The following is a 15739-nucleotide window of genomic DNA, read 5'->3' on the forward strand; positions in this document are numbered from 1 at the left end:
ACGATCACAGTTCAAAGTTATCTTTATTTATCAGTTTCTGGGTTATTTTAATGAACAACAGATGGGACGATATCAGGGACAGTCTTAAGTTTGTACTTTTGCCTTACAGGGATTATTTGCACATAGTCTGACCTCTACATTTTGCATACATGCAAACACTGACTTTGAAACTTTTTAATATGAGTATCCATCACTGAAACAGTACAAAACAAAATGACCAAAAGCAGAATAAGTCAACTTTAAAAGATTTTAAGATCACTTAGTAACAGCCAGAATGTGTGGTGTTTGATGTTTAATGAAACTGACGTCAGCACTGTAGCTGCCGGTGTGAAAAGCATTAAAAACAAAGTAACATCTGTGATAATTAAATTTCTGTCTGTACTTGTTTGAAGTATGTACAAAAACCAGATAATCAGACAGGGTCCAGTTTTGGCATTAAGTTGAAAATTGCAAATTACATTAAATCTTCTGGCGACAAAAAATTTGTTGTGACCAAATAGAACATTTAATACCTGAAAAAAGTTGCACACTGAACATGTTGTCATGTTTACCTTACAAGTACTTGAGTGAAATTAAAACCAGCAATATTTCCAGAACACGTACATTGCTCCAAGTGCCTCAACCTTTACTGCAACAAACATTTCAGATGTTCAACCTCCATTTCAACAGTAACATTTGAGGATATCCTGCAAAACCAACAGCTGCAATATTAAAACACTAAAATAGATCCTTAGATTTGGACGAAGTAACATTCAGGTTATTTCAGTCGTCAAAATTTCCCAATGAAAGAGCAAAGCTTGAAATGTACAAAAAAAAGCTACTTTAAACCAAAACTGAGAAAAAAAATATGGTGTTAACCTAAAACAATCCTCAGGTTTATTTAAATGGAAACGTTGACCCCCACCCCCACCGCCTAAAACAAAAGCATCTAATGAAAGTCATGAAAAGCCTGTAAAAGTCTTTTGGATGAGTGAAGCTTCAAGCGCACAAAAAGGCATGCAAAAAGCAAAACATCGTTCACACACTTGAACCTGATCGCAGCTAGCAGTAAAAATCTGACCTTTATCTGATTTCATTTAATGGAAATGGTTGTTCTAAAAATGGCCATATGTAACAGTAAAAAAGACAGTCAACAGCGTCCAGTGGGCAGTAAACGTCTCAGCTGTGGGGTAAAAAACAAAAAGCAAGGTTTGTGTCCAGTCATTCAGCGTGATGCATCCCCACGGTAACCAGTTTGTTTGTTACGCAAAAAGTTTGTACAGCAGTCGGTATGTTAGTCCAGGCTCCGCTCCTCCTGCTGGACAGTAGTGCTCGCTGTTAGTACGACCGTTTTCCATGTTCAACTCCTAAAAAGCAGAAAAAACAAGTTAAGTGATGGTTATCATTAATTAACCTAAAATGCATGTGTTTGAATGTGGGAGGGAGCTGGAACCCAGACAGAACCCACACTGGGACAGGGAGAACATGCAGACTCCACACACAAAAAACTAGCTGGACGATGGGAGTTGAACCCAGGACCTCTTTGCTGTAGAGGTGGCAGTGTTCAAGCCTTTGTCACCTTACCACCAATAAAGTGGGTGTCTATTCACTCTGCATAATACAGTAAATAAATAATAAACATCTCCTGTGTGTCTTGATGCATGCTCAACCATCCAGGTAAGTCAATCCCAAAAGGTTGATTTTGTTATCTGGACTTTTTCAGTGGGAGAAACGTTTCGTCGCTGATCCAGGTCACGTCTTCAGTCTCAGCTGACTGCAGGTTTCAATCTTATAAACAGGACATTTGCATAATGACTGAAACCAGCCCAGTGAAGGAACAATGGGCTGGGAGGTCAGTTTATGATCATTCAGATTCAGATTCTCATGACCATTGATCAACATCTACTGAGCAAAGATACATCTTTCGCCACCTTACAATGCTTTGATTGTAGCCATTCACCAACTCTCTATGAATGGTACTCATGGCCATTGATCAGTGGGCTTTGATCAGTAGTTGTTGAGGCTGTTAAAATCTCCCAAATGGATAAAAAAAAAAACTGAAGAAATTTAACTAAAACAGTGACATAGATATATGTCACATGCAGATTAAGAGCTTACTTCCCTTAACAAAAGATGCAAAAGAAACTTGGTCATAATAATAATAATAAAGACATTTGAGTCTACTTTACAAAGCAAATAGCAGAGCACTGCGTTCTACTGAATTTACTTTTTCTTCACATTAAAAAACAATACAGAAAAAATACATGAAAAAAGTTCCACATATATTCAAACCTAAAAACTGTTTTTCTCTCAGAATAACTAAGTTTGCCAGATTAAATTCCATTTGCCTGAAACTTAGCAAATGGAATTTGATTTAGGACAACAGAAATGTGTAAAACAATGAAGATCAACGAAATCTCACGTTGTGGTGGTGGCAGATGGCCGCCTGTCCCCTAGCCTGGCTCTGCCGGAGCTTTCTTCCTGTTTAAAGGATAAAGGAAGTTTTTCTTTCCCACTGTCGCCTAGTTCCTGCTCATAGGGGCTGTTTGTTTTCAGTTTTTTCTGTATTTTTGTAGGATCTTTACCTTACAGTGTAAAGCTCCTTGAGGCAACTGTTGTGATTTGACACTATTTATATATAAAACTGAATTTAACTGAAGTGTCTAGCTCCACCCCAACATTTAAAGGACTCAAAAATTTAAAGGACTTAAAATTTAAGGACGCTCTTTTCTACGGCTTTTCTGCAGCTGGTTCGTTGCAGTGAGCAACTCCAGCCAGCAGATGGAGAACTATTTATTTTGTGAGTGTGTGTCTTTCCTAATGATAACTTAACCCGTGTAATGAACTATGGTATTTTAGTAACTGCAGATTCATGCAGACTTTTGTCATCTTTTTATGTTGTTGCATATTATAATTACATGTTTAATCGTTTATTTTACACCATTAATGAGTTTTTTCTGTTGTACGTTTTTTGAAAGTGATAATAGATCATTCATTTCCATGTTGTTACATTTTTAAGCAAAAGAGTTTTTATCTGTGTTTGTTGCAGGATGCCAGCTGGTAAATACTAAAGACATATAAAAACTAACACACACACACACAATAAATAAAACTAAAGTAAAATGAAAAATGTTTTTAACAATAAACTCTTAACTGAAATAAGCAAATCTACTTAAACTCAACTTAAGTACACCCTGTGCAAAACACGTTTGGGTGCAGCAGGTTGTTTAGGATCAGATTTGGCATCATGCATAAGGGATTAACATTGCACTGAGACAGATGTGTAAGCATTGTTGCTACTCACAGGTTATCAGATGCAGAGCACTGCAGACAAGCAGCATCAGTGCAGGAATACCAGCAAACAGAGGAGCAGTGGAACTAGGGGCAGATGTGGGGGCCCGTGGCTGTGTCAGCTGAGGAGCTTCAGATTTGGTCGCTGTACACTTCTGACTGTTAACACAAAAGCAGAGACAGAGTCAGAACTACTGCCTCATTCAGGAGAATCCCCCAATGATCAGTTTAGCTCACAGTGTGGACTCACAGCTGCTTCTGCACAGCCTGCTTGCTGGACTCACAGCCTTTGGTCTGAGCCTGAGCTGCCATCATGTTGCTCTCAGCAGCCTTCTGCAGACTCTCTGCAGCCTCGGTCTTATGAACGGCCTGGGTCAGGTTCTGCTCAAGGGTGTCAATTTGATCTGAGAACAGAAAACAGGGAAAACACCAGTGAATGCAACAATGCAAAAACAGATGAACCACACAAACAGCACACATACAGGATACTTCCAGATTCTGTTAAAAGGGGATTCTCCCTCCCCACTGTCGCCAAGTGCTTCCTTACATGGGATTGCCTGATAGCTGAGGTTATCTTATTATATTGTCTCACAATATAAAGGATCTTGAGAGGACTGCGGTTGAAAACTGGTACTTTAAAAAAATGTAGTTCTGTGAAGTAGAAATAAAACTCCAAGTCTACGTTCTGCTTAGTTTTCTGGACCTGTAGATTTCCCTTTAACAGGCTGACATGGTCACGTTTTTTCCTCACAGTTTTCCAACCCAGCAACAGTAACTAACCAATCCTACATTTGTTTTCTTGGGAACTCCTCAGTCCGGACACGCTTTGAGGGTTCGTCTCGGGTCTGCGCCTGCATTAGCTTATAAGGAAACATGGAGTGGTATCAGAGAGCCTCCAGTGGGAGCTATGTGAGGAATGACCTGTGCTGTGCTGCCAGCACTCGTCTTGTCTGGACTTTGACTTGTTCATTTGCAGAATGTTACTCAGGCTCAGTGAGATCATCATCATCAATCCTACAACCTGATTTTTTTTCTAGAGTTGTGGCATCATTTCACTTGTTTCCAACACACATTCATTTATTTCCTTTCATACTTAATTCTTTCCAACATTCTCACACTTCTAAAAACCAGGCTCCTAAAGTCTTCTGCGAAACAGCAAAATTATTTCAGTATGTTTAAAAAAAGCAGCAACATCTAAAGCTGGAAAATGAACCTAAATCAGAAGCGTAAAAAACTGCAGCCCAAACCTGGTAAACAACAATTTTGACTTTGTAGCAAATCCCATCCTTCATAACAGCTGTATAGTATGTGAACTTTTAAGTAACTTACCAGTTTCAATTATATTATAGCTTAAAGTTTGCATTATTAGGCATTTGGCTTATTTGACTGACAGGTAGTTAGAGACATAGGGGGCTGTAGCTGTAGGTTCATAGCAATGACTGTATAAAAGTTTTCTACAGTCATTGGTGCATAGATGGTGTAAAAGATGAAAGTAGCTACCTAACATCGTCCATTTGTTTCGTTGTGTCTGATTCTGAGATTAGGTTTTTTCCCATTGACATCTTGGTTTCAAAAACCAGAAGTGACAAGAAGGCACGGGTCTGATTGTGAAACCGCTTCCTAATGACCTGAGACTGGAAACTTGTAAGTCAATGAGCATTCTTAAATTTTAAGCGTAACTTAATTTTTTTATTCAGTATGACTCAAATGCAGTTATGTGATAAATAGCATGGCTCGCTGAATAACTGTCCAAGACATCTGTGCTTTGGTTTTGGTGAAAAACAATTAGTGGGGTTTTATTAGTCTGTTTAATACATACATACAGTGTTTGGTGCAAACAGAAAAATTTCAGGGATCAAAAGTACACATTTTAAACGAAAACACGCCCTGGCTACATGTTTTTTCCTAGTCCGATGTTTTTGTGACTGATTTCTTCCACACTGATTTGTTCATATTAAATAGTGACTGATGTTTATCAGAGCAACCCTCTCCCTGCTAACACAATGCTCCTTTCATATCTCCTCTGTACAGGAATTTATTGTTTCCCTTCAACCGCTTGCTACAGGAAGTCACCTCCATTAATGTATGTCTCCACTTCCCATCAGGCCACTGTTCTTGCCCTGTTATTTTTTGAGATTCCTAGTCAAGAAAAATTGCTTTCATTCGTATGATAAAGATTAGTATTTTATGGTACAGTATAAAAAAAATATCACTTAAACAATAGAAAGAGTCCTTTAATGAAGTTTTAGTTTGACATCTGTTTTTTTAATGAGCTCTTTTTAAAAAGGAACTACTTAAACCAAGTCCTGCTGCTTTGGTTCAAAACTCATAATATGACCAGCTTTAAGAATTGATCTCATTGAACAAAAGTTAAGAATGTGAGTGCTGAGTTGGCCAGCAGGGGAGAAAACATCTATGTGTCACCACAAAGTGGTGCCTCTGAACCTCAGAAACACTTTTTTCAGTTTCATTTTCAGTTTACGATGAAATGAGACAAACAAGACTAAAGCAGATTATCTTCTGAGATGGTTATCTTATTTGTTGCCGTTTACTAGTTCAAACTGGTTTGACAAAGAAAAAATGCTGCTGTCATCCCTCTGACTGCGCTATGGTTTTAGCATCTTTAGCTACCAAAAGTAGGCCCTCCAGGGCTAAATCAATAGGTTAAAATAAACACTGGGCACAGGTAATATTTTGGATTAAAATTTAAAAAATGCATGTTTTCATTGTGCAGGGTTAGAACATCTTAGATGACCCCATACTTAACTGATTAGTCAGTAATAGGTGGTTTGAATTAAGCTGCTGTGAAAGTGTTAATGACTAAACTTAATGACCAACCCAAAACCTTAGTCGATAGTGATTCTTTTCTGCATATTTGGTGTCCGGGACACTCTGAGCACTGAACTGCATTTTTACACTAAACATTAACATTACAGAGAATCCAGACATCACCTCGAAGACGCTCAGAAAGCCCAACTGCCTCAACAACAAACAGATCTCCATGAGTGCAACTCTCAAAATGACAAAATATAGACTTTACACCTGCTTAAAGAAATCCTACATCACATATACACTACCAGACAAAAGCTTGGACACACCTTCCAATTTCATGGTTTTGCTTTATTTTCACGACTATTTACATTGTAGATTCTCACTGAAGACATCAAAACTATGAATGAACACATGGAATTATGTAGTAAAAAAAGTGTGAAATAACTCAAAACTTTCCGTCCTTAGCTTTGATTACTGCCTTGCACTCTCTTGGCATTCTCTCAATGAGCTTCATGAGGTCGTCACCTGAAATGGTTTCCAACAGTCTTGAAAGAGTTCCCAGAGAGGCTGAGCGCTTGTCGGCCCTTTGGCCTTCACTTTGCGGTCCACCTCATCCGAAACCATCTTGATTGGGTTAAGGTCGGGTGACTGTGGAAGCCAGACCATCACTCTCCTTCTTGGTCAGTTAGCTCTTACACAGCCTGGAGGTGTGTTTGGGGTTGTAGCTTTTCCTTAGTCTTGGTTTATCAGCAGCTATTTGACCATAAAGGCCTGATTCACAGTCTCCTCTGAATAGTTGATGTAAAGATGTGTCTGCTACTGGAACGCTCTGTGGTATTTATCTGGGCTCTAATCTGAGCTGCTGCTAACTTGCGATTTCTGAGGCTGGTGAATTTATCGTCAGCAGCAGAGGTGACTCTTGGGCTTCCTTTCCTGGGGCGGTCCTCGTGTGATCATGTTTCGTTGTAGCGCTTGATGGTTCTGGTGGCTGCACTTGGGGACACATTTGAAGTTTCGTGAATTTTCCGGACCGACCGACGTTGAGTTCTTAAAGTAATGATGAACTGTTGTTTCTCTCTACTTAGCAGATTGGTTCTTGCCATAATATGAATTATAACAATTGTCAAATAGGGTTGTCAGCTGTGCACCAACCTGACTTCTGCATAACACAACTGATGGTCCCACTCAAGGCAAAGAAATTCTACAAATGAACCCTGACAAGACACGGCTGTGAAGTGAAACCATTTCAGGTGACTACATCATGAAGCTCACTGAGAGAAGGCCAAAGGCGGCTACTTTAAGGAATATAAAATATTAAACATATCAATATCTTATCAATCTTTTCTTTGCTACATAATTCTTTATATCTGGCTTCAAATATTTGATTTCTTCAGTATGTATCTACAATGTAGGAAGTAGTATAAATAAAGAAAAACCATTAAATGAGGAGGCGTGTCTGAACCTTTGACTGGTAGTTTATACACCAAAAACACCACAAAGTGAACCACTTGCCTCCCTGAGAGAATGTGCACAAAAGAGGAAGTGAAACATAAATGGTTCCTAAACTCAAAACCATGCAGTTTCCTGTTGTAACACCTCAGTCGAAGGTTTTTTTACATAACTGTTTCATCAGCTTTAAAAGAATAACAAAGGACATGAAAAAACACCGATGGGCAGCTGTTTTACAACGAGACATTGCCTGGCTTTGGAAAGAAAAACAAAACAACAAAAAATGATCTAATTAATTTTAGAAGCTCCACACAATGCTGATGCAGTTAAACCATCAACCCAGCTGGTACTGAAATATCTCCAGCACTTGGATTCACAGAATTTTGTAGTTTGTGTTGCTGCAAACGGCACAAAGAATCAAAGACAACTGTTGCACCAGGTTTTGGACCTGATCATTAGAGGAAACATGAAGATATGTAAGAGTTAAATTAAAATGCAGGTGTTGGAGTTTGTGACATGTTGAGCTGCTCTGTGAAGTCACTTCTGCCCTGCGAGCTGTTGGCATAGCGCTGTGATCCTTCAGTACAGGGAAACCCACATTCCTCAGACCTGACGAGTCCCGCTGTTTGTTCTGAAAGTAATTACACCGGCAAAGGACCCGGCAACAAAGGAACAATGCACCAGTGTTGTGTGTAAAGTTGCTACCTTGGCCAGGTCTCTATGTAAAAGAGATTTTTATCTCAGAATTCCTGATAAAGTAAACATAAAAAAAGGAATAAATTCTACTGATGAGGCAAATCTACTGCGACAACGTACAGAAATGACAACAACACTGACAACGAGATCCAGACAGAGTAATGGGTGTTTTAGGTGGTGAGACAACAACACCTACAACTTGGGCTGTTGCTGGTAATACCAGCCCTCCACTTCTTTTTGTTTTTTGACCGACCAATCGTGTATTTATTTACACTCTGTCCTCATGGTAACAGTGGAGGAAAATATGGCTAAGAATAGGGCCGGGGAAAAGTCTCCTTTCATGGCAGTGATGGAGTTTTTCCTACCTCTCAGCAGGCCGAGCTGAACAGTGAGGTTCGCTTCTTTCTGTCGCAGTTCCTCAATGTCCTCCTGCATGATGGTCATGTTCCTGTTCAGGAGGACCTGTAGAATGAATTAAACACACCCCAAAGGGAGAAGAAGAAGAAACCTTGATGTTACTGTGAGTTAACAGTTCTGCGTGACATTGCATTACGTTTGTGTAATGTTTCGCTTTTCCTATCAATAATATTTCATTTTATATCACAAATCCCTTGATTTAACAGCAAGATTTCTGACCGTGGTTCTGTCAACTATCAGCAACTTGTAGCAAGAGGGTCAGTGGTTAGTTTAAGACTACGCCCTTATTTTCTTATGCCTCCATCATTATCAACCACATATTTTATATATATTGTAATAATTTAAAACTTACAGCAAAATTCTGATCAAAATCTGTAGGAAAATGATCCCACTGCTCACCTAATGGCCCGAGTACACATCACCCTGAGGCTACGATGGTGTGGACAAAAACATGCAGCTTCACTAACCACTGGGTGGCATCACCAGGGTTATGTCCATGTTTTGTGTAAATTTACCACAAACAGTTTATTGGTGGTAAGAATTCATTTTTTAGTCATACAATAGGATTCATATTTAGATTTAGTGAGTTTAAAAAAGTTCCTGTCTGAGACATTGTTGACTTTCTGAGTATTGTGACAGAAAGATTTCACTCGTTTATTTTCAAGAAACTTTAAAGATTTGGGGCATTGATTAGGTGTGTGGAGCGTATTCCAACTGCTCATCCACTTTGTCACAAGGTGCTTCATCCTCTTAGGAGGCAAGTATGTGGGCGTAAACAAACTTCACAGGTGTTTTGGATCAAAGGAAGCAATGAACCAAGAAACTGGCAAATAGATGAACCGGGACTACCTCTACTAACTAGTCACTAGTCTTTTAGTAGAAAACTCAAATGTTCACAACCAGCATGACAAGTTGACAGGTTCTTTATGTGTAACAACTAGAACTGCTGCCTCACCAAGAGTCACGTTACAGTTTGAATCTCTGTACATGCAGTAAAGATTTTCAAGTTTAACAAAAGATTTATTCGTTTGTAAACAACGTTTTTCATGAAGTTGATTCTTTCCAACAATTTTAATGTTTTTATATGTATGATTTGTTAAACCTGTAAATCAGTTGCTAAAATGTGTGCTGGGTCTTCATGCCAGTGACTCAGTGACTGTTGGGTTTGGCACACATCATGACTCAGACTCTCCGACTGAAGCTTTTCTGTTGCCTTCTTCCTGCTGTGTGATGGCAGGATTCCTCTTTGCTCTTTGGGAGCATGCAACATGAACATTTTGAGCAATTGAGAAAATTTGGCAAAGCTTAAATCAGCAGTAGAAACATTAATTTAATTCTGAACTTTTTTTCAGTAAAAAAAATCTAGATATTTTGACTTCACATAAATAATATATAGCTAGGACTTTTTTGTTTTCTGTAATGAACAGAGCTTCTATGTGGCAACAATTCAGTGTTTCATATCATTTTTGGTACGACATCAACTTGGACCAAACTTTGTGTTCTCAGAGCTCAGCTGGTGACTGAAAGCAGGACAGCGCTGGCTTTTAGAAGAATTCCTTTCATCACAGGCAACAGTTATTATTAGATGTAAAGGACCAGTCCAAACAAATCTCTCCATCCTGAGAGGCATTTTAATGATACAATATAACATAATCTGTCCACTCAGACTTCACTGATAATGACACTGATGCTGTGCAGAGGCAGAGATCTTTATTACATCAATCTCTTATCAATACTGGAGCATAAGGACAGGTTTCCAAAATCCCCCTATTGTTATCACAATGACTCCTCAGTATGTAAAGTGAGAACTTTCATGTTAGTTCTCAAACGTGAGAACTAAAGTCAACCTCTGCAGTGGTTTTGTATCATCACTGGTCGGGAGTTGAGTTGTGCGTTTGTTATTTTGACATCTGTAAAATATGGTGTAGTGCACTGTGGGATTGTTAGACAATTATGTGTAGGTTTTAGCATAACATTAACAAAGATATCTGCATGACTCAGGTTGATGGCGTCTCAGTGGTTCACTTTACCGTTTGATCAGTTTTTGGGTTTTTTCTTGTTTTCGTAGAACATTTTTTGAAGGCTCGATGTAGGGATCTGGATGACTTTCTGTTTGCTGTTCTTCTGCACTCACAGCAGTGCTCCTTTCTGCTAACTGTGTGGTTTCTGATCTTTACCAATGTCTTAACATTCATACTGATTATTGATTTCTGATAGACAAGGAGTGCAAAAATGGATCAAGGGTAGGTGCTTCCAATGTTGCTGGTCTCATTGATAACTTTTACAGTAAAAAAAAGTGCAATGACAATCACTTAAAGGAAGTTAATACCCAAGTCAAAAGACAAACATTACAGACAGCCTCAGCTGATTAACATGAAAACACACCAACTAAAATTAAACCCAGATCTCAAAATTTCACGTAACAACTGCAAATATCACATGTAGTCCAAACGTTTCACATCTGAGAGCTCAGAGCATGACTGGAAGGACTGAGCGACAGTTGTTCTTTACATGCAGAAAAGAAGAAAGTGTGTTTACGGCAGTGGAGTTTAACTGACACGTCCAGGCTTTTCCTTCCACAGAGGACGTTTTTGTCTTTCTTAATCCTGGACAAAGGTTTTAGGAAACTCCCACCTCTTACATTGTTGTTGCCTTTTTTTAACCAGTTTTTCTAATTAGATTTTCACTTACTCAGGTGCAGTTAACATTATTGCTTATTAGATGGCTAGAAGTAATGGTCATATAAGGTAACAGACTTTACTGCACGTCGCTCTGCACAGTCACACCCAAAGAACTAATCAGAATCAAGAAAAATCCAAGCACGGTGGAGTTACAGGTTTTGGACTTTCAGCATGAGTGCTGCAGGTTTTATGGAGTCAGAAAGGACTCGGGTGGCGTATCAGCCAGTGCTACCACGTAGCCTCTGTTAGCAAGCTGCATCCATTTACTGTGTGGGTGTTTTATGCACACAGTGTTAAGTAACAAATACATAAAACAAATAAATAAAAAACACTACAATTTAACTTACTGTGAATTCAGCACAAACGTCTTGGACATGTTAGTAAAGTTAAGAATTATCTTTCAGATATCTCCTTTAAAAATCCTCCAAAAGGTCGTAAGTGTACTGGAGGAATTTCAGCTTTGTTTCTCAGCCCTGTTGTTGTTAGATGCCCTCTGCATATTCACTGAATGTCCCGATTAACCAGCTGCAGTAATATAAGATAACCTTTCCTTTTTATAGACAGGTGAAATCTACATCAGAAGATTGGAGGGATAGAGGTGGTGCAACTTTGTCAGGCCCCTTTGAAAACTTTGTATTTTGCACTTTGCATCCAAGGCTCAAAGCTTCTTAGGAGGATTTTGTTTGTTTGTTTGTTGTGCCTCACTTTTTACTTTTGCTTTCATTTGCTGGGAGGGTTTAGCCAGTACTTTGGGGTAAAACGAAACTCTTCACAATGGTAACCCTGTTTATGTAAATGTTTAGATTGACTTTGCTAAAACTTTGTATGTCTGTGCAGTGATGCCACAGGAGACCTGCAAAAAGAAAAAGCCTGCACGGTTGACTTAACAGCACTAATTGCAATGCTGGGGAAATGTTGATGAAGATAGTTGAGAATAACTGCTAATCTCTGAAAAGGAGCTGAATGATATCTGACAGGATTTCTTCTACCAGCTTGAAGTTGAGCACAGGAAGCTGACAGGAAGAACAAAATAAACTTTGGTTTCTTTGGTACTTTCCAAAATGTCTGCTTTGTCAGTGTGGATGAACATCTTGCTATAATTCTCATAAACATGCATATTTAAGAGAGCTTTGCTCATTGGCACTCAGCCCTAAAAGCAGCTTCAACATAAGATTTTGTTTCCTTGAGTTTCATTTTCCTTTTATGTTTGCGATGACCTGATTTGCGCACATCACAGTGGTGAGCTGTTCAGGTTCATTTTTCTAGAAAAATGCTGTGTGTATTTGTGCATGCATCCATTTCCATAATCTCAATAGCTGTGGACAGCAAGCAGCAATGACGCCTGCAACTACTTCAGCACAAAAATGTGTGCTGAAGCCAAACATTTTTACTGGATGAGTACAAAAGTCAGAGTCAAGAGGGGAGAAGTTAGACTGAGGAAAAAGTAAGGAGCAGGGAGGGAGGAGTGAAGGAGAGCAAGAGGTGGAGAGTAGGAGTGAGTCAGGACGAACCACAGGAGGAGGGAGAGAGAAGGCAAACACTCATTTTTTCCAACCAGCGACTCTCAGAATACAGAGCTGGAAATGTTGGAAGCAACTGAATGCCTCTTATCCTATAAACACTGAGTCAAGCCTGCAGGGAGGAAAAAAGTTGTTGTACGCGAAGGAAAATCAGGTCTCCCAAAGTGGAAAGAGTTGAGCAAAGAGGAGGAGAGAATCCCACTCTGTTCATATCTGAGCTCATTTCCACACTCAGAGAAATCCTTGTTGCATCAAACTCAGCTCTGCACCTTCACTGTGGATATTTGCAAGTTTTACATTTTGACTCCTAAACATGCTAAACTCTGGTCTCCGTCTACCCTCTCTGATGAGATTTATTGATATGTCTCAGCTTTTTTTCTTTTTGAGGACAGATGGAAGCCATTAGGGTTTTGGTGAGGTGGGTGGGGCAGCTTTGGTTTCAATTTTGCAAGCTGGATTAAAAAAAGATGCTATTTTCAGTATCAGTATTAAGTTTGTAATTTAAGTCAAACTATCATTCTTGGGAGCTTCCAGTGCATGCTGGGAAGTCTGATGTTTGGGACTCATTGTGAGTTAAGCACAACTTCAGCTTCAGTCTAAAACTGGCAGGAATAAAAAACTGAGGTAAATCTAATGCATTTCTATTTGACTCTTTGCAGTGTCGACCGTATGACCGTAGGTTCTATTGGTGGTTGTGATGAAAGGAACCAATCAAAAAGATTTAGACTTTTATTCCCGCAGTATCAAAGATAAAGAGCATTTTTTAAAACCGGTTTAAAATTCTCAAAAGTGAAAGGAGCATATTAGTCATTTAATTTAGTTTAAATTTGCCACCCAAACATCCACCTTTCCCCCCTTTCTACTTTGTGGAGCCTAGCTATGCCAGCTATCAAAGGGCAAGAGGCAGGTATGCCCTTCAGACAAATATTCACACTAACATTCAATTAGGAATCATCATTAAACTGTGGGAGGAAGCAGGAGTACCCGGAGATGAGTAGAGCATGAACCTCCACACAGGAACACGGGACCTTCTTGGTGTACGAGAACAGTGCTAACCACTGTAGCAGCAGGCCAACCTACACAACATATTTCTATTAAAAAAGACGTAGAGCTTTTTAATTGAAACCTCTATGAAAAGTCCTGCACATGATATTGCAGGATAATATTTAGTAATTTGTTCATGTGCATATGACTGCAATGTTGCAGCTGGAAGTTATTATAATGTCTTAGATACAATAAGAAGCTTCTGAAGGGTTTGTGGAGTTAAGGGTGTAGTAAGGCTAACCGACCATCGTGCAAACTAACCTCAAAGAAAATTACTCGTTGGTCCAACGATATATGAACATTTTCTAATATGAAGCAAAGGCTGGCTCACCATTTTAATGAAACAACCATACTATGCAAAGATAGGTACAGCAGGAGGGGAGCTTTGCATGGCTCTGATAACTGATCCAACTGGTGCTCTGTTATTCTATTCTATTCTATTTCTTCAACTAAGTCTACGTCATTGTAAACTACATAATCAGTCTGACATAAATGCCACCCATGGGTAGCAGAGGAGGTGCTGAAATGATAAATAAATGACTGAACTCACGTTTTCCTGCCGGCACTCCTCCAGTGTGACATTGGTGGTATTGAGTTGGCCCAGGAGCACCAGGTTCTCAGCTCTCTGTTGGTCTGTCTTCCTCCTTTCCTCCAACACCATCCTCTCCAGAGCTTCTTTGTTCTTGTTATACACCACCTTTGCCCCTTCCATCTTCTCGGTGACCTCCTGCAGCTCGGCGCGGCATTGGGCTGCGCCTTTCATGTCGGGAGATGTCGCCCACACCACGATCACGATGAGAGAGATGATGGACCAGAGCGCCAGCAGGGCAATCACCACACTCTTTACCATCTGGGAGGACTTGGAGGCGGCCGCCATCGGGGGGATTGGAGGTGATGAAAATGATGACAAAGATGAAGAACGGTGGAGTGAGCAGCTGCTCTCAGTGAGTCTCTCAGGTTGAAGTGAGCTGGAGTTTCCCTTCAGGCTGGGCAGGGACACAGGGAGGGGCTCCCTCACACGATGACAGGAGGACGGCAAACCTCACCATCTCCACCCCCAGGAACCGTCCCACCCTGAACCTCGCCCTCCTCTGTGTCGGTGTTATCAAACCCAGAGAGCATGCAGCGATCAACAGGAAAGTTACAACATCAGAGTGAAGCCAGCAGAGTTTAACACTCACACAGAGCTAACTTGGAAAGTTACATGTAAAGAGAGAGGGAGTGTGTCTGTGGGTGTGTGTGTGTCGAACACTGAAGCTTTCTGTTTCTATTTCCCAGCTTGCCAGTGATGATCTTGGATGAACTCAAACTGCAAATATGCTCCAGGCAGAGAAATGAAACTCAGAAAAGAGAAACAGAAACAGAGAAAAGAAAGACAAAGAAACGTAGCATCAGAAAGAAAACCTACTTTACAGCCGCATTCATGTTTTCATGCCAGCTGCTGGCACGTAGATCCCACAAGCCCCACCCTCTGATTCACAAGACCACAGCCCCCAATGCCCAACATGTCTACCTTCGCTGTGATTGGCTCAGGGGCAACAGTCTCTGTGGTTTAGCCAAACATCTTTTTAAACATCTGTAACTCCTACCAGGAGCTTTAAGGGACCCTGGCCCAGCTGTGGCTCCATGTCTCTGAATCACCTAGGGTTAGCCACTCCTTTAACAACACCCACCTACCCCACCCCGTCAGGACAGAGTTTTCAGGGATGGAGCCAAACACATGCAAGTTGTTTTCATAAAGAAGCCAGTGGATAATACTTCTCAGCAGGTTTACGGGCAGCGTCTGCAGAATAGATGAAACAGGGAGACTTACTGAAAGCAAAGAGCCTTAAGACCAAATAACACGGACTTCTGGTAAATGGACCGGCTGCTCACAGCTGGAAAACACCA

The 15739-nt window shown here is 40.2% G+C and overlaps 1 protein-coding gene across 1 annotated transcript; it reads right to left on the reverse strand.

Moving 5' to 3' along the window:
- Positions 1-4: 4 nt before the first annotated feature.
- On the reverse strand, positions 5-15226 carry LOC146372676 (uncharacterized). The gene is made up of 5 exons (XM_084953468.1): positions 14400-15226; positions 8553-8649; positions 3521-3674; positions 3284-3429; positions 5-1346 (listed from the first exon to the last, which is right to left on the reverse strand). Coding segments are annotated over exons 1-5 (726 nt in total). The 5' UTR covers positions 14727-15226; the 3' UTR covers positions 5-1344.
- Positions 15227-15739: the final 513 nt, after the last annotated feature.

The sequence above is a fragment of the Perissodus microlepis genome, chromosome 15 (assembly GCF_051167445.1).
Source record: "Perissodus microlepis isolate ML-2025 ecotype Zambia chromosome 15, ASM5116744v1, whole genome shotgun sequence".
NCBI lineage: Eukaryota > Metazoa > Chordata > Actinopteri > Cichliformes > Cichlidae > Perissodus > Perissodus microlepis.